At 48.7% G+C, this 17,798-nt stretch overlaps 1 protein-coding gene across 4 annotated transcripts in view; it reads right to left on the bottom strand.

Annotated features, from left to right (window-relative positions):
• Positions 1-906: 906 nt before the first annotated feature.
• CXXC5 (CXXC finger protein 5) overlaps positions 907-17,798 on the bottom strand; it is a 53,485-nt gene continuing 36,593 nt past the window's right edge. For 2 of the 4 annotated variants that reach the window (XM_069104349.1, XM_069104350.1), the window contains exons 2-3: positions 4,305-5,296; positions 907-1,922 (exon numbers count right to left, since the gene is read on the bottom strand). In XM_069104349.1, coding sequence (XP_068960450.1) covers positions 1,878-1,922; positions 4,305-5,132 — 873 coding nt within the window. In that variant the 5' untranslated portion in view covers positions 5,133-5,296 and the 3' untranslated portion in view covers positions 907-1,877. The remainder of the gene's footprint in view (positions 1,923-4,304; positions 5,297-17,798) is intronic. The other 2 variants (XM_069104352.1, XM_069104351.1) reach the window with 2 other exon arrangements.

The raw sequence follows: 17,798 nt of genomic DNA, 5'->3' as shown, positions 1-17,798 counted from the left end.
TCAGATACTGTGTGTGTGTGTCCTTGGTTAAGTCACTTAACCACAATTTCCCAATCAGAAAAAGATATGGAGATTTTTGGGACTGCTAGGTGGTGCAATGGATAGAACAGTGGCCCTAAAGTCAGGACCACAGTTCAAATCTGACCTCAGACACTTATGTGACCCTGGGCACATAGAAGGGGATAGTTAGATATAGACACAGAGATCCCAAGTCAGAAAAACAGGACCAGAAATTTAAAAAGAACAATCAGGGGCCTGGTTGAGGAGAAGTCTGGTGTTTGGGGAACAGTGCTGTATGTGTGTAGGGAGGAACAGTGGGAAAATAAGTGTGGGGGGCAGAGAAGGAATACACTTTTAAGTCCTCCACTCCTCCGACTCCCCAGCATGGGACTATGGGGCTACTTTGAATAGCACAAAGCAGGGAGAGGGTCAGAAACAAGAAAAGCCCAAACCCCCAGCTGGGGATAAAACCATGATTACTGTCAGCTTTGGGCCAGCATGGGGTCTGCAGCACATCCTCCCCACCCACCCCACCCACCATCAGAAGATTCACAGATCCATCCAGCTGAGGGTTATCTAAGGTCCAGGGACTTGGTAGGACTGGAGGGGGGAAGATGGGAATGGAAGGGACTGCTGCCTTCTTTCTACCCCCACAAGATGAAAAGACCATTTCAAACAGTCTGTGTTTCCTCTGTCTCCTTGTAGACACCTCGTGTTCTTCGCAGAGAGCCCAGCTCTTCCTGTCTCCTGGTCTGTGCTGGGGATGGAGTTTCTCAACTCCTTGCTGGATCCATAGATTTTCAGAGGGGTTTATAACACATCTACTTAGAGATAGTAGGAAGGGAGGAAGGATAATGTGGTCATACCCAGGCCTCCCCACAAAAGTGAAGATCAAGAACCAAGATGTGAACTGAGACACAAAACATGCATTCATTTTATTCACAAAACAGCCTGGTTCGCTAAAACAATACAAACAGCATGTCCATCAGCAGTAAGAGACCAGGGCCTGGGGGTGGTGATGTAGGTAGGGGGGTGGGAATCCTCAGCCCCAGGGCACCCCCACTGCCCTGAGGTCAGTTCTGTCTTTAACCTCAGTAAGATTATAAAAATGATTTTTTTTTTCTTTCTAAGTAAAACTGGGATTAGGGACACCTCTGTATGTTGGAGCCCTGGATCCATATAAATTAGATAACAGAACTTTTAAAGTCATCGTTGTCACCATGTTTAATTTTCTTTTGAAGGACCATGGGGTACGACATGGTCTGCTTGGGGGGCGCCCACCTCTGACGCTTTGCTCCTGGCTGGTAAGTTGCAGATGTGAATGGTTCCGGGGTGGGGGCTCTATATCACTATAAACATATTCTCATTATAAACATGAAGTGGCGTACTCTAGGAAAACTATGTACTATTTTATGATGGGAAAGAATCAAACAAAGTTTAAATGAGGTGGAGTTAAACAACTGTGCTAAATTACAGTAGTGCTTATTAGTAACTAGATTTCAAAAGGTTACTGAAAATTTACATTCTCTACACAGAAACTGCATCTTCCACACAAACAACAGAAACATCAACACACGAAGGAAACTGATTGTCCATTCTCTGCTATTAAGTCTCCATACTTTACAGATTCATTTTTCTTTTTTTCTTCTTCTGCAAAGCAGTTAAATGTTTTTGTTTTTTGATTTTTTTATACTAGAACGTGGAGATGTTAAAACAACAACAAAAAATATATATATAAAAACAGGAATGAAATCTGCGAGAGAATATTTTTGGTTCTAAAAGACATAGGTGCATCCATTCGTCTTCGCCCGAATCCCCTACTTGAGACAACACAAGCAAGGACATTGCACGAGATGGCAGCTCCGGGGCTCCACTCGTCACTGAAACCATCGGAAGGCGGCTCCCGTTGGAAGCATCACCTTCTGGAGAGAAAGGAAGAGAAGGAAGGATGGGGTGGGGACAGGAGAGACAAACAAGCGGAGTTAAGTCACAGGCTGGGGGTTGCTGGCCTCCCAAAATCCCTCACTCATCCCCTACCCTAGACTTCAGTGGGTTTGCTTTCTGCATCCCTTCACTCCTTCCTCTCCAGGCTACTGCTATCATAACCAACATGTCTTGCCTCTCTTATTGAAGTATTCTAGAGAAGAGAAGAAATCCACTGGACTTCTCCAGCAATTTAGCTTTGGAAAACGATCTCTTCTCCAAGCCACCAAATGATTGATAGGCCCAGCATGGGTGGTGGGCCATGCTATCTGTAGGAAGCTAGGTCCTAGGAAGCTCTCTCTATCAGAGAGCCTTCCAACAGCAGATCCCCGCCCCACCACCACTCCTGCCCCTGGATTCTCAGAGGAGTTCAGGTTTTGCTCTTCTTGGTATGATTACAATTTTGGTTTTAGTTATGGCTTTGCCTTTCTTGTTATTTATCCCCTATACTTAACACAATGCCCAGAACACAGTAAGGGCTTTAAAATGTTTGTTGATTCTTGTTTCATTTTAAGGGGGGGAAATTTATAACTCAGCATTTTGCTACATTAAGGAAGACGTCCCCCTCTAAAACGTATGTCCTGTCCAACCCCACTCCCCTATTCCCTCTGAGCCTGGAATTTTGCTCCTTTGGGGGAGGGGAAGCAGATCTCTCTTCTGTTGGAATCCTGCCCTCAGCTCTCGGCCACACCAACCACAGCAAGGGAAATGAAGTCTGATTCTGAGCCCATCCTTCCATGAATTACCCTTCCCTGCTTTCTGCCTCCAACCAGTTGGCCCAGTAACCAGGTACCTGAGGCCTCCAGAATTCCCTAACTCTAGACTAGAGCAGTGAGGTTGTTAAGCTGAGTCTATATCAGGAAAAGGCAAAGAGAGGGAGTCCTCCTTAGCTTCCAGGCCCTTCTATACCTACACATCAATACCGTGTTCCCCTAAGCCCCATAAACCAAAGGAAGAAAGGAACCCAGTGACTTAAAATCTGGAGTCCAAGTCAGATGTCTCCTGGGGTAAGGGGGGGTAGGTGCCGGTCTTGTGAGAATCCTGCACTCATAATTCCCAAGGACTGCTGGGTAGCCCTGACTCTCCCTGGCCTTTCTGAAGCTAACCTATTTCAGTCCTTTTGCCTACCTCATCCAAAGCTTACTCTAGAACATTTTCTAGGACCTTTACAAAATGACTGCTGAGGTCATCAAAGAAGGCTAGAATAGGGCTTGACACTGAAGACCCAGGACAAGGCCCATAGATATCCAAAGGACCAAGTAAACTGAGTCTGTGTGTAACTTTGTGCCTGTGCTTATGTCTAGGTATTTGTATACTTTTTTCTACTGAGTCAATGTGCCTATCTGCATGTCTACATTGTGCGCAGATTTTATGAATGTATATGTGTCCATTTATTGTATTTATCTGTTTATACAGTCTGTGTTTGTGTAACAAACAGCTAATTCTCTGGGTGAGGAAGGGAGGGAGGGAAACAGAAGAGGGAGGGGAGGAGGCTGAGGGGGTAGCCCAGGCCTTTGGTGCCAGGGACACAATCATTGTTTTCCAACCATTCCTACAATTTGCAATCAAATCAAGTTGGGGGGGAGCTGCAGGGGGAGGGATGGGCCTGTCTGAAAAGATGCTTTTGTGCTAGAGACATACCACACCAGTGGTCCAGCAACAGGCTCTACCCTCCAGAGGAGAGTAGCCCAAGGGAAAGGGGTGGGGGGGAAAGAGAGGGTATTATGACCCCCGAAGTTTGGGCCTAGATGGTATCCCCTCCCTGGGATGACATGCCTCCCAGACAACCCCACTTTGAAGGAAAGCTATTGGAGTGAGGCATACCCCACTTGGAGAATACCCCCCCACCCTGTCTCCCCAGAAGTAAAGGAATGCTAACTACCAAGCAGTCTGCCAGTTTCGGACAACAGAAGACCCACACTCCATAAACTCAGGCCATCACTCCAATGGTCTTGGCTGGCCATTCTAAGGGCTGGAGGAAATGAATCTCACAGGGCTTCAACCCCAAGGGAACAACCATGTACCCAGGTCCTCCTTGGTTAATGAACAGTTGACCAGACTCAGGGTGGGGAAGGGTGGAGGTTTATATGTGTAAAATCTCATTATCTATGGGGGCTGAGCAGGGGAGGGTAGGAGAGCTGGCCGGCTCATCCGGAGGGACCACAATGGATGGGCAAATCCCGCCCCCTCCCCCAGTCAGAGCAGTAGCCCAGAATCTAAGCAGGCCTTCCCAACTCAGGCCTGTATGGAGGGAAAGCAGGGCAGGGGGCAGACAGAAGAGACTGGGGAGCTAGAGCAGGGACCCTATTCTAACAGGTTACCTCCAGAGCAGCAGAAGGCTTCTTTTTGAGCTCCTCACATTTTCTGAATTTGCAAATCTGGTGGCCAGTTTTTCGGTTCCGACAACTGCTACACTGCTCGCAGTTTATCCGCCGTCGGCAGGGCGGGCACATGCCGCAACGTTTCCGTTTCTTCTTGCCCGAGCTGATGGCAGAAGCCAGCTCACTCTGCATAGGATACTCTGCCAGGCCTGCCATGTGCAAGGCGCTCTCAGCCAGGAACACGCCTGCGGGCGTCATGATAAAGAGGCCCGGATTGATGGGGAAGGCGCCTAGGTAGGGGAAGTCGGAAGGACCATTCAGGGCCTCTGGGCCTGACACGGCCTCCATGTCTGGGAGCCCAGCCCCAGCCTCACTCATCAGGGGAAGGTGTTCCTGAACCACCCGTTTCAGCATCTCGGTGGACTGAGCAAACTGCTGCAGCGTCAGCTGTCCTTCGGCAGAGAGCTCCGCGGTTCGCTCCGCCTTGCTTAGCAGACTGGCCACAGCACCACTTTTGTGCTTTGAGGTAGAGTTGGCTTTGTCCATGGGCGGGTCATGCCCATTGGCCAGCCCAGAGGCAGCAGCTGCCTTGTCCACCAGCTCACCCACCGAGCTACCACCACTGAAGGAAGAGTAGTGGGACAGAGGCCGAGACTTCCGCAGGCTCTTGTTGAGGGGCTCACTGATGATGCCACTCTTGTTCCGTCGCTCGGGATTGGCAGGGGGAAGGGCCTCATCTGAACTGCACTTCTCTACAGCGCCTGACTTACTACTGCTGCTGCCGCTGCCGCCGCTATCGGGCTGTGGGCTGCCAGCAAGACTAGACATGGTTGGGGCCAGGGCCGGGATGGCAACTGAGCCCCGTCAGGGGAGCTTCCCAACCGACCAGAGCCCAGCAATGGGCTCCTGCCCCGACGGCCAGGGATGATGCCGACACCGAGAGAATGTGGAGGTGGCCTCAAGGCAGATGCATGGTCTGGAAGCCTGCTACTCTGCAAGGACAAGAGAGAGCAGAATTAGGGCACAGCTGCCCCCATGGTTCTAGCACTCTTCCCCCCCCCCACCCAAAGAGAGCACTGTGTAAGTGGAAAGGCCACTGGAGTTAAAGTCACAGCATCTGGGGTCAGGTATCAGTTCTGCTACTTAATACATTCCACTTTGGACTCTTATTGACTGTGTGACCCTAAACAAATTTATGAACCTCTCTGTGTGCAATTCCCCAACTGTAAAATGAGGGGGTTGGCCTTGATGGTTTCTAAGGTCCCTTACAGCTCTAAATCTATGACCCAGTGACCTATGTGACCTTGGGCAAGCTATTTCTCTGTGTTCCTTAGAGTCTTTTTTTGTTTGTTTTTGAGGGGGGAAGGTAAGGCAACCGGGGTTAAGTAACTTGCCCAAGGTCACACAGCTAGTTAAGTGTCAAGTGTCTGAGGCTGCATTTGAACTCAGGTCCTCCTGACTTTAGGACCGGTGCTCTATTCACTGCACTACCTAGCTGCCCCCTTTGTTTTCTGGGTTTTTTGTTGTTGTTTCTAGAGTCTTTACCTATAAACGGAAAGATTAGATTAGTCCTCTACTCTCTCACCTAGTTCCTATGATCCTAAAAAGTTTTCTGGGTTTTTTTTTTTCCTTTTTGGGGAAGGAGGGATGGTTGAAGATCACATAGTATCTCATGCATAAGAATCAGCAGGAAAAATCTGCAAGGGACCAGAATATATTTGGGGGCAAGGGGATCAGTATATAAAGTATCCCCCAGCACATCATCTCCTACCAGGCTCAGGCAAGGGGAACAAAGAGGGACCATAGTGTTGATAGAAGCCCCTCACCCAGGCAGCAGGTATAGGGTACAGGGTGCCTGGGCCAACTTAATTTCCTAATCTCTAATCCCCAATCAGGTCTTAGGAAGAAAAAGGGTTCCTATTATCAAAACACTCCTGACTCCCCCATCCCTAACCTTTGCTTCCAAAGCTACTTGGAAAGTTTCTCATCCATACTTTTTCTGTTAATGTTTAAGAGTCAACATAATGACTTATAGGCCAAACCACCTAAGGTTAGGGAGATATGTACCCATCTTCCCCAAGACTTGGGTCTCCATGAAACTAGAAAGAAATGGGGACAGATAGCCCTATAACCACCCTCTCCCAACCATGTGACTTTGGTTAAGTCATTTCCCCATCTTTGGGCCTACTTCTTCTTCCATCAGATTGAAGAGATTTAAGACTAGATGGCCTTTATGCCATTTTGAGTGCTAACATTTTCTAAGTTAATATGGCCAATTAGTGACTACATTCCAGGTTTCCTAAAAGTCCTGCTACATTAGGGTCTTGGGGAAGCCCTTGTTTCAGAGCAAAGAGATACTGAAGGAACTAGGCCCTGGGGGACTGGGGAGGTCTGTGGAAGGGCAGGCCTCATTTATCATGCCCTGATCCATCCCAGAATAAGTCAAAAGGTCACTTGTAGTATCACAGATCTAGGTCTACAAGGACCTTCAGAAACTTTGAGATCAACTCTTTCATTTTACAGATAAGGAAACTAGGTTCCAGAGACTTGCCCAGGTCTACATGATACTATGTGATACCTTCCTTTATACTTCCTCTAATGCTGACTGGGGGAAAAAAATTTTCTTATTCCCATGTTGGCCAGTCTTCTGCCTTGTGCCCTAAAAAAAAAAAAAAAACCAACTGTCCCTAAGGACACTGGGACCATCCACTGCATCTGAAAAGATGAGGGTGTGGCTTTCATTTATGGTAAACCCAAGAGTAGGGTCCATGGGGACCCAAAGGCTCTCACAAGCCATCATCATGCCTTGATAGGTTGGTGGTATATTTCTGGCATCTCCAGTAACTGTTGCCCTCCTCTCCTTCAGGGTGGGGGACAGCCCATGGTCCCCCACCCATCTGGGAGCTCCAGGAGGGAGGGTCAGAGCCAGAGGGCCGGAGCAGGGTGGAACAGTGCCGCCCGCTGAGCGGGTTGTTTGTTCATTGGGAGAGACTCACATCTGGCTGGAGCTCCACCCCTCACCGCCCCCCCCCCCAAGCCGGGCACACACTGACTCTTTGTCCTGTTCGCCAGCCCGCCAGGCCCTGGAGCCCTTTGCCGCCCTCCTCCCTAGTCTTCCCACACCACCATCACACACACACCCCCCTCCAATGAGTGGCCCTTGCATTAGAGGGGTGTGGGGGTGGGGATAATGACCAAAGTGAGAAAGAAGAAGCTGAGTACAAGGGATAATATTGGGAGCCCTGATTCATGAAGGGACACCAGAGCCCCAAGTAAAGGTAATGACAGCAGTAGCACACAGCTTTCTCTTCCCCAAAGTGCTTAGACACTCCCTCACCCCAAGGACACAGACAAGGGTGGGTGTCTGCTGACAACACACACTGCCAACTCCACCTTATCTTCGGCCAGTCTAGGGCATGGATAATCTGAAACCTGGGTCTCATAGGCTCTGGAACATTAAAATTTGCCCCATGGGTGGATTTTCCCAATTCAGTTTGGCTCAGACTAACACATGGTCCTTGAGCAAAAAAGAGAGGGTGGAATCTCCAAGTGTGACATTGGTTCCTGAGAGCCCTTAGCTCCCCATAGACTCTGCTTTTAGGCCTTGGGGCAGCTCTTGGGCTGACAATCCCCTAGCAAGTACTGCTACAAGGAAGGAAAGAAACTGCAAAGGAAGAATGCCTATAGAACACACTGTGGTCTGTTCTAGGGTTCCATCTTGTTCAGCCCCAGGACCTGGGGATAGGGGCAGGAGGCATCAAATAGTTCAAGTTATCAGCAGATCTAAATCTGGTACCAGGGGGCAGAGGTCCGGGGGAGAATGCTGGATTTGAAGTCAGAGAACTTGGATTCAAATCTGGAATTTTGTCATCTTTGTGACCAAGGACAAATTACTTTACTTTCTTAGGTATCAATTTTCTTATCTTCAAAATGAGGGAGTTAGATTAGATGGATTAGTTGGATTAGGCCTTCTAAATGCTCCTCCAACTCCAAATCTATGATCCCATGATACCAACCTGTAGCCAAGATATTGACCCTTCCCATCGATATCTCAGTGGGGGCTGGGTGCCCTGGAGAGCATGGAAGTGGACATCATGTGATGAAGAAGGAGATGGATGGGAAGGAGGGTAGGGACCAACATAGTGGACCCACTCAAGGGGGAAATCTCCAGAGGTATCTGTTCCAAAGAATCCCTTTGGACCAAATTAGAAGCCCCCAAACCTCCACTCAAGGCCCAGAACAACAGTCACTCTCCCATCTCCAGCTACGATTAACAAAGAAAGTATTGGGCTAGGGGACCTGGGCATTCAGTGGGAAAGGATGAGGTGGATTTGGCAGAGAAATTTCTGAAAATACCCAGGCCCAGCCCCACTGCAGGTAAAAAGTCCACTGATAGGCTGGGGTCAAAGTCAACCCTTCTAAGGTTCTGCCCCTTCCAGAATCTCCCCATATCCCCTAAGCCTCTCAGCTTAGCCTCATTCCCAAAGGTACACTCTGGTTCCCATTGGGCTGGGATGGGGACAAGCTCAATGCAATGGGAGAGATAGTCCCTAATCTCTAGAACAGCGAGGAGCAGGAGGGATAAAGTGACTTTCCCAACAAGGATGTCTTGGAGTCATCTTGTCCAACCCCCTCCCTCTGAGAAACCATCCTACTGTCCCCTACCCCCATTCCCCTAAGAGGAGTCTATCTTTACAATGTTCCTGAACTTACTCGTTCAAGAGTTTCTGAAACCCATGGAACCTAAATTCACCCCTACTCCTCCCAAGAAAATCACTGAGATGAAGGGATGTAGTTGTGAGCCAGGACGAAGTCCTAGGAAGGATTTGCCCTATAAATAGTGATCAAGAGATAGGTCAATTTTAGGCAATGAATTGAGAAAGCCCCACTTCCACTCTCTCCACTTGTTGTTACTGTTTGTCCTTTGTTCTTAAAGAGGACCATGATGTCATGAAGGTGAGGCCATGACATGCAAGTGAATTGGATTTAAGTGAGGGAGGGCTGTGCAAAGTTACCAGCCTCCCTTTCTCCTCCAGAGCCATCTGGGCCCAGTGGTGAGATATACCCAATAGAAACAAGGACAGAACCACTGTACCTAGGAGAACTCTTGAGTTGGGGCAGCTAGATTCCACAGCCTCCAGAAGCTATAAACTGGGGAAATAAGAAGTTGCCAACACCCCGGGGGATCCTAACTCTTACCTTCAACCTCAAAACCCAATAAGGATTTCAGTCTCAAGATGAAATGAGAAGTGTGCTAGACAAGAGAATCCTAAATCCTGAGTTCTAGTTCTGACTGTGTGACTTTGACCAAATCACATCCCCTCTTTGTACCTCAGTTTCCTTTCTAGTGAGAGAGCCTAAAGCTTCTTCCAGTTTTAGAAATCTTGATTCCCCTCTTTCCACATTACCAATTGCCCTCAAGAAATCAGAGAATGAGGCAGAAGGGGGTCTCTCTACCCTAGGAGGAAGCAATCAAACTGATGCTCTCTGCCAGCCTAGCTGGTGACAGAAACCAATAACTAAATTACTGGGGAACTCCGCTCCCTCCATCTCTCTCCTCCAGCTCTAGGCTCCTCCAGAGCAGGTCAAACAAAAGGCAGCTCCTTCTTCCACCACCATTCTCTTTTCCAACACACCCCCAAGGAAAACAGACAAGAAAAGGAAGCAGTATGGGACACTAAGACTCCCTGCCCCCAGCCCTTCTCCAGTCCCAGTTTCACTGGGTTTGCATCTATTAGTCTGTATCTCCCTTGAATTCCCTGTCTAGGTCTCTCTAGCAGCCTGTCTCTATTTGTCTGAGACTCTCTTCCAAAACCCTTCTTTGCCCTGCCTCTGGCAAAGAAAACTGGATATTCCAAGGGACAGGCCCCATCTCTTTCCCCAGGGACTCCAGGACCCTAAACCCTAATCCTGGTCTGGGCAGCAGGGTCCTCCCCCATCACATCCAGACTAGCCAGGGGAGAGGCTTAAGCTCAGGAGACAGGAGATGTCAAAGAACAGGTGTTCTAAGACAAAGCACTATCAGCCTAGGAAGCTGGGGCTGGAGAAACCCCATTCACTGCCCAGACAGGGGGTAAGAGCCCTTCTTTCAAATAACAGGTCACTGCAAGAAGAGTAGAAGGAAAATGGATTGATTCCTCTCAAAATGTTCTAAAGGAAATGTGGGTCGAGAGTAGTAGACTGGCAAGACTCTCTGAAACCTTAAGACCTAACTCACAGAACCAAAAGATGTCAAATCTGGAAGGGACTGGAGAGTGCATCCCTTTCATTTTACAGTTGGGGAAATGGAGGCTCAGAGAGAGGAAATTATTTGTCCTTAGTCACCCTAATAGGATGAGAGGGTAAACCTTAAAGCCTTTCAAATTTGTTCCAATGAACCAAGAAGTCTTTATCTTGGGAGAAGGGAAAGAAGGAAAGAAAGAACAGATAAGGGAAGGAAGGAAGGAAGGAAGGAAGGAAGGAAGGAAGGAAGGAAGGAAGGAAGGAAGGAAGGAAGGAAGGAAGGAAGGAAAGAGGAGGGAAGGAGGTAGGGAAAGAGGAAGGAAGGAAGGAAGGAGGGAAGGAAGGAAAGAAGCAGTGAGGAAGGAAAAATGGAAATGGATGAGGGTAGGGAGGAAGAAGAGAAAGGGAGAGAGGGAGAAAAGGAAGGGAGGAAGGGCCTACTATGTGCCAGGCATTGTACTAAGTACTTTACAAATATTATTTCATGTGATCCTCACAACCCTATTATGATCCTCACTTTACAACTGAGAAAACAGAGGCAGAGGTTAAAGTGACTTGGCCAGGGTCAAACAGCTACTAAGTATCTGAGGCTGGATTTGAACTCAGATTTTTATGACTCCAAGCCCAGTAGTACTGGGCTACCTAGTATATGTGTATGTGTGTGTGCATGTGCGTGTGTGCGCACACGCATTTGCAGGGAAAGAGGAGGAAAGGGTCCATCTCTATGCGGAAGTTTCTATTCCCTTCCCTCATCCACCTCCAGCATGCTGCTCGCCTCAGCCCCCCCCCTCCCCCACCTCACTCTCCCATTGGCACTTCCTATCAGCCCATCCCTGCCTTCCTCCTGCAGGCTGTTCAGAAGGGTCCTTAGAAGAGCTCCTGCCATCCAGAGATAGGGGAATCTGGCAGACACAGTCACCAGTCACTCCAGGCTCTTCCCCCAACCTGTGGCCTGCCCCCAAAGCTTCCTGTGGCTCTCTTTCCCTTGAGGCCTGCCTGCTTCTGTAAAGACCTTCAGCTCCCTCCCTCCCTCTGGTCTGTCCTCCCACCCAACTCTGGTCATGCCTCATCTGTTTTAAGTTAGCCTGGGGTGGGGGCAGGGGTGGGAATCTCAAGGTTGATGAATCCTCAAACCCTTCCAGCCTCCTGGAGCAGAGCTAGGAGGGAAGGGCTTCAGGTCAGTAAAACTAATGTTCTGTGCTCCCTCTGAGTTCTAGAACTCAATCTCTTTGAGAGGCAGTTTCTGAGACAATTGCCCCAGATACGTAGAAAAGAAAAGGGCAGAAGACTCAAGAGTAAGTTTCAGAAAAAGAAGAGAATTACCCCCAGGCTCCTCCAAAGTGCTTTATGCTTCTGACAAAACAGTCTCAGTCATGGTCCTATTCCCCATTCATTGGTAGTACCAGGGACCTGTTCATGGAACAGGAGGAAGAATCCACAATGGAGCTATAAGGAGGTCACCCAGTCTCCCCATCAGCTCCCCAAAGCCCATGCCCTCATCCCCCATTCACCAGATTGGTTAAAGTAAGTGCAGCCAGATTGCTCCTCAACATCTGACACTCTCCTCCACCACAAAAGACCCCACTGGCCATGAAAGTCTTTGAGGAGAGGCCGGGTGGCATGGGCTACCAAGGTGCCAATGGAAAGGAGTTACACCCTGGGGAGGTTGAGAGGGTAGGAGGGGTAAGGGGAAGGAAGACAAGCAAGCTTTGGCCCTGGGCAAGGAATCCAAAATGCTGCTGCTGGAAGGGAGAGAGCATCCATCATCATCCCTGCCAGGAACACATCCAGCCCCCAAAAAGAAATACTGCCGACTAAAGACAGAACAACAAAGGGCTCCGTTTCATCAGCAATGCGGAGCCAGCGGCGCCCGGCCGGCCAGCCCATCGGTCATCCCACAAAGGTCTTGATTGTCTAAGTGTATGTGTGTGGGGGGGGAGGAGGATGGAACATTGCACTGGGGGTAGACAGAGTCACCAAGAGACTGAGATTCAGAGACAGAGGGACAGAAATACAAAGATACTGAGACACAGAGATGAAGGGCAGAGACAGAGAGACTGAGACACAGACATGGGGATAGACAGAGACAAGGAGATAAGGGGAATAGACTGAGACACAAAAACAGAGAGACCCAGAGAGACAGACAGGAGGACAGAGACAGAGAAACAGACATAAAGGCAGACAGAGAAAGAGTTACAAAATGTCAGAGACAGAATGGATGGAAAGACAAAGAAACAGCAGGACAGAAAGAGGCAGCTCAAGACGGACATAATCAACTAGAGACCAAGGAGAAACAGTAAGAGAAGCTATAAGCCGGATGTACAGAATGACAGAGATGAATAGAAACCAAGGAACATATTCAAAGAATATTCCAAAGCAACCACCCCAAGACCTTCCTACCATTAGAAGTTCCCCCCAGGTTCTTTTCTGAGAAGGGTCTCTTATTAGAGCATCTAGACTTCCCATAGCCTAGAGCGAAGGCCTACCCTAGCGCTGAGATCCCCCAACTCCTCTACTCTGTGCCCAGACCAAAGGTCCTCCTGAGCCATGGGTACTCTGGGGACAGATGTTTCAATCTGAAGACCCAAGAAGGGAATGGTCTTTCAACCCTGCTCTTAAGGAGGTTCCCTCTTCCCTACTGCAGAAGAGCCGAGCCACCATTTTCTTCCCTTTCCTCCAATGTCCTGGTCCTCAAACAGGGCTCTCAATCACAGTTTAGGCCCAAGGCCAATTAGAAGCTTTGCAATCACCTTTGATCTTTCCTGTCTTCCTTGGTCTTTTCCCCTCCCCCTCTGGACTTCAGTGCCAGGGGGTACCCACCTCCCTCCATGAAGCTCTTCACACCAGCTGCAGGAGCTCCCAGCCAGAAGAAGGCCAGTCAGAGTAGATGGGGAAAAGGGGGTGGGGATGGGGTGTCAGTCCTGGACCATCCAGGGGAGTTCCTGGTGTCAGGGCCTGGCAGTGGGGTGAGTCTCCTCCTGCAAGTTGAGCCTCATTGGTAGAACTGCAGAAAAAGGGTGAACATCAGACTTAGAAGGATTCCTCCCTGGGCAGTTTGGTGATATCACACCCTCTCTCTTCCCCATCCCCACAGGCTCATTTCTGGGAGGGATGGGTGGAGGGGGAATAACTCATCTGGTACCCTTCTTCCTACCCATCACCCAAGTAAAACCACATCTGTAACCCTAATATCATCACCTCAGAAGTCTATAGGATTTAGAAGTGGGGGGGGGGCTAGAAAGCATCAAATCCAACCCTCTCATTTTATAGATAAAGCAATAAAGTTCCCAAGAGTTTAAGTCTAACGATTTGTCTAAGATCAAAATATCAAGGCTAGGATTCAAACCCAGGTTCCCTGACTTCAAATCTGGTGTTCTTCCCACTATATTAAGCAGTACTGCTCTTCTACTCAATAATCCCCCAACCTAGGATCAACTCATGAAGGTAGGAGCCCCAGTAAATTCCCCCCAACCCATTAGAGTCCTATGGAAACTGCGCCCAGAGACAAGAGAAACGAGAGACTAGGTCATGGGACTGGGGAGATCTGGGATATAGTGCCAGCTCTGCCTGACACATTCCAAGTCATTGCCTGTATCATGGCCCTTCTTAAACCTTGGATTCTCTGTCTGAGAAATGGGGAGATTCATTCCTGCCTTCCCAATAAACAGATGTGAATTTGCTCAGCACCAGGGCACAGAATGGAGAAGTGGCTTCCATTGTTCCCTTCTTTCCTTCTAAATGCTCTGTCACTGCTACCCTTCTGTGTGAGAATCACCTTCAAAAGAAAAAGGTCAGACCCTCAAGAGAATCCCTGGAGGTACCTCCAAGCCCCAAGGGGAGCAGGGATTGGGAATTTACCTTGCCAATCAACTCCCAACGTTCCAGGAAGGGCTGTCCCAGGGATTTTGTACTACAGGGCTTTGGGGAGCAGAGGAAGGGGAAAACATTGGCCCTGTATGAACAGAGAGCTGTCCTGGTGCTTGGAATGTTACGCCAATGACATCACAATGCTGGTGCTGATGTCATGGGCAAAGTGGTTGGGAATGCCTTCTCTAAATTTCTCATTCTCCACCCCTATTCCTAGCATCCACACCTCTTTTAATCCATCCTGTACACCACAATCTGACTAATCCTCTTAATGCATAGCTCTGATTACATAATGTCCCAGACTAAGAACCATAAAAGGCTCCCTAGTACCTACCAGATCAAGACTCTAAGCTGACTCTCAAATGCTCCAATTTACCTTCCTAGCTTGTATCTTCTCACTTCCCCACTGAAACCAGCCTTGCTCAAACCAGACTGGTCTATTCACCATGCTCCCAGTTTATTAAACGTGTCCCCCAATTCCCTAGCCATCTGCTCATATTATTTCTCCCACACTAAAACAGCTGCCCTGCCCCTCCTCTTTGCCACCAGTCCAAAATCTTGAGGGCCAAGGTCAAGTCCCATCCCTCCTCGATTTCCTTAGCCTGTCGCCCCGCTAAGATAAAGATCCCTACAGAGAAAGGGGAACATACATACATACTCTTGGACACAGGTACACATACCAAACTGGGTACACCAGAGCGAATTGGACAGCAGGACAGAAAGGAATGGCAGCCTCAGGTAGCACTAGGTGGCTGAATTGGGCTGATTAACAAGGTAGATGTTTCATCCCTCTCTGATCCCTGATTCTATTCTGAGAACTTTCCATGAAAGAAAACCACATAGAAAGACAGGAAGATACATGGAAATGCATATGTTTGACAGTTGGCAAGTCTACCAAGAGATAGAAGAATGGTCTCAATTATCTCAAGATCATCTCTAGACCCAAGGACATCTCTCACCACAACCCCTCTGCTAGAACCAGAACAACCATGTCAACATAGGGTCTTAATTTCAATGACATATGGTCAAAATGAATTACCTACTTACTAGCCAAGACCACAAGAATAAAGGGGTCCCTTTGCCCCCAAAGGAATGCCAGGCCAACATTGAGAGCTGAACAACAGGACTGGGGAGCAGTTTAGAAATGGTCCTTACAGTTCCCTAAACCTAGCACCTTCAGAGCCCTCCTGAAAGGAAAGAGGGTACACACTACTGGGAAACCCAAAGGAAATCCACTCAACACTTGGGTCTTTCCAGAACACACACACCCACACACCCACACCCACACACACACACACAGACACACACACACACACACACAAACACTCCTTTTCACCAGGTCTTCACAAGTCCCCACTGTGACGCAGGTAGGGCCAAGATCATTTCCCCCATTTCATAAATGAAAAAAAAAACTGGTCCAAAGAAGTTGCCCAAGGCCAGACATCAAATCAGTTGGGTACAGCCAAGGGCAAAAGCCATACTGTCTCCCCAATCAGTTATACTGCCAACAGCACTATCCAACTGTCTTTAAAATTTTTACCCAGAACCCAGGGATCCAGGCTCCCTACCAAGACCCAGGGTCATTGTTGAAATGAAAGAGTTAGCATGTATAAAACTCTTTAAGGTTTGCAAAGCAATTTATACATATTCACTTATCTGATCGTTGCAACAACCCTATGTGGTACATGTTATTGGGATCTCCACCTTACAGATAAGGAAATTAAGGCAGAGACAGATTAAATGATTTGCTCAGGGTCACAATCTGTCTCTAAGGTGTGTAAGGATTCAAACACAGATTTTTTTGATTCCATGGCCAGCCTCTATACCAACACCATGGTGGAAACAGGGCTTGGGGGTGGTGGTGAAGATGTGGTCCTTCTCTAATATCCTCAGAGCCTTAATGAGCTATATCTCTCCCACTGAGGGTCAGGTGGGTGTCTGGTCCTCACCCCACTAACCCCATGTTGCTTAAATACCAGGGTTTTATAGGCCAGCAGGGTATGTATTGAAGAAAAAAGCATCCCTTTACCCTCAGAGTACAAAGGAAAAAGTACTGACTCTGGAGTTGGAGGATCTGGATTAAAATCCCACCTCTAATGCTACCTGTGTGACCTTGGATGTGTCACTTCACTGACATGGCCCTGATTTCACCTTATCTGTAAAGCAGCTTTAGACTAGATGACCTCTGAAGTCTCTTCCAACTCTAGAACACTGATTGTATGATCTTGGTAACTCATAGCAGATTAGAGCTGAAAGAAACCTTAAAAAACATCAAATCCAACCCCCTCTTTTTGCACAGAGGACATGAGGGTCATAGAGGAAAGTGACTTGCCCAAGGTCACGCTTTCAAGAGTAGAGCCAGAACTGAACTCGCAGATCTAACTTCTCCTTGGTCTTTCCTCCAGAGAGCGGGGGGATGTGGATGAGTGGCTGGGACAGCAGCTCTGGGAGGAGGAAGAGGAGGAGGAGGCGGCTGCATGTCTCTGCAGGAAGTCAAACAGCAGGGAAACACCACTTGTTCTCCTCCCCCAGCATCCCACAGGCTATCCCAGCAGGCTCCACACAAGCTCTCATTGTACAAGGGCTGCATTGCTTCGCCACAGCCCTGGGTTCTTGGGTTTTGAATTTCCTGGGGGGTGAGGAATGGGAAGAATCAGCCTTAGCCACCACACAAGGCCTCCAGCTGCTCCTGTCCCCTTCCTTGTCCAGCAAACCCACCCACCCCCTCCACATCAGAGAAGGCTGGGTCACAGGGTAAAGGGGATGAGAACCACATTCCAGCCTAGGAGATTTCCCCAGCCATTGTTGGAAGAGGCTCCCAGAGCAAGGGTGGGGGTGGCAGGGAGGAAGGGCAAGAAATAAAAAGGCAGGGACCTTGGCCTAGGAAGTTTCAGCCAGCCTGGCTGTGTTGAAAAAGAAGAGAAAAAGACTACTGAAGATAGGGAGAAGGCTGGGGAAGACCTTCCGAGTGATTCCACCAGGGGCTGACTGATACAGGCATCAGTCTCCTCTGGATTTGATTGCCAGGTGTCTGGCCCCAAACACTAGTTGAGTGAACATAGGTGGGAAAATAGAGACAGAGAAACAAAGAGGAAGGGTACCCCTCTACATTGGCCATTGGTACCAGCTCCCTTCCAGAATTTAACATATGGGACTTTAGAAATAGGAACGAGGAGGGGGTAGATTTTTGGCTGTGGGTCCCTAAGGCAGGCTGCAGCCAGAGGGTACAGCAAAGGGAATCAGGGGAAAAGTTGCTGCAAGACTCAGATTTCCCTATCAGCAGCAGAGCACACGGCTGGCCTGGAAAAAATCCTCTGGAAATTTTTGCTCAGAAACACAAGGGGCTCATACAGGGTGTACACACACACACACACACACACACACACACACACACACACACACACA

The sequence above is a fragment of the Petaurus breviceps genome, unplaced genomic scaffold, assembly GCF_028583685.1.
Source record: "Petaurus breviceps papuanus isolate PSGF00001 unplaced genomic scaffold, PetGlider_PUasm1.0 685, whole genome shotgun sequence".
Lineage (NCBI taxonomy): Eukaryota > Metazoa > Chordata > Mammalia > Diprotodontia > Petauridae > Petaurus > Petaurus breviceps.
Note: the sequence above shows the minus strand (reverse complement) of the source record. Positions and strands in the feature narration are given on the sequence as shown.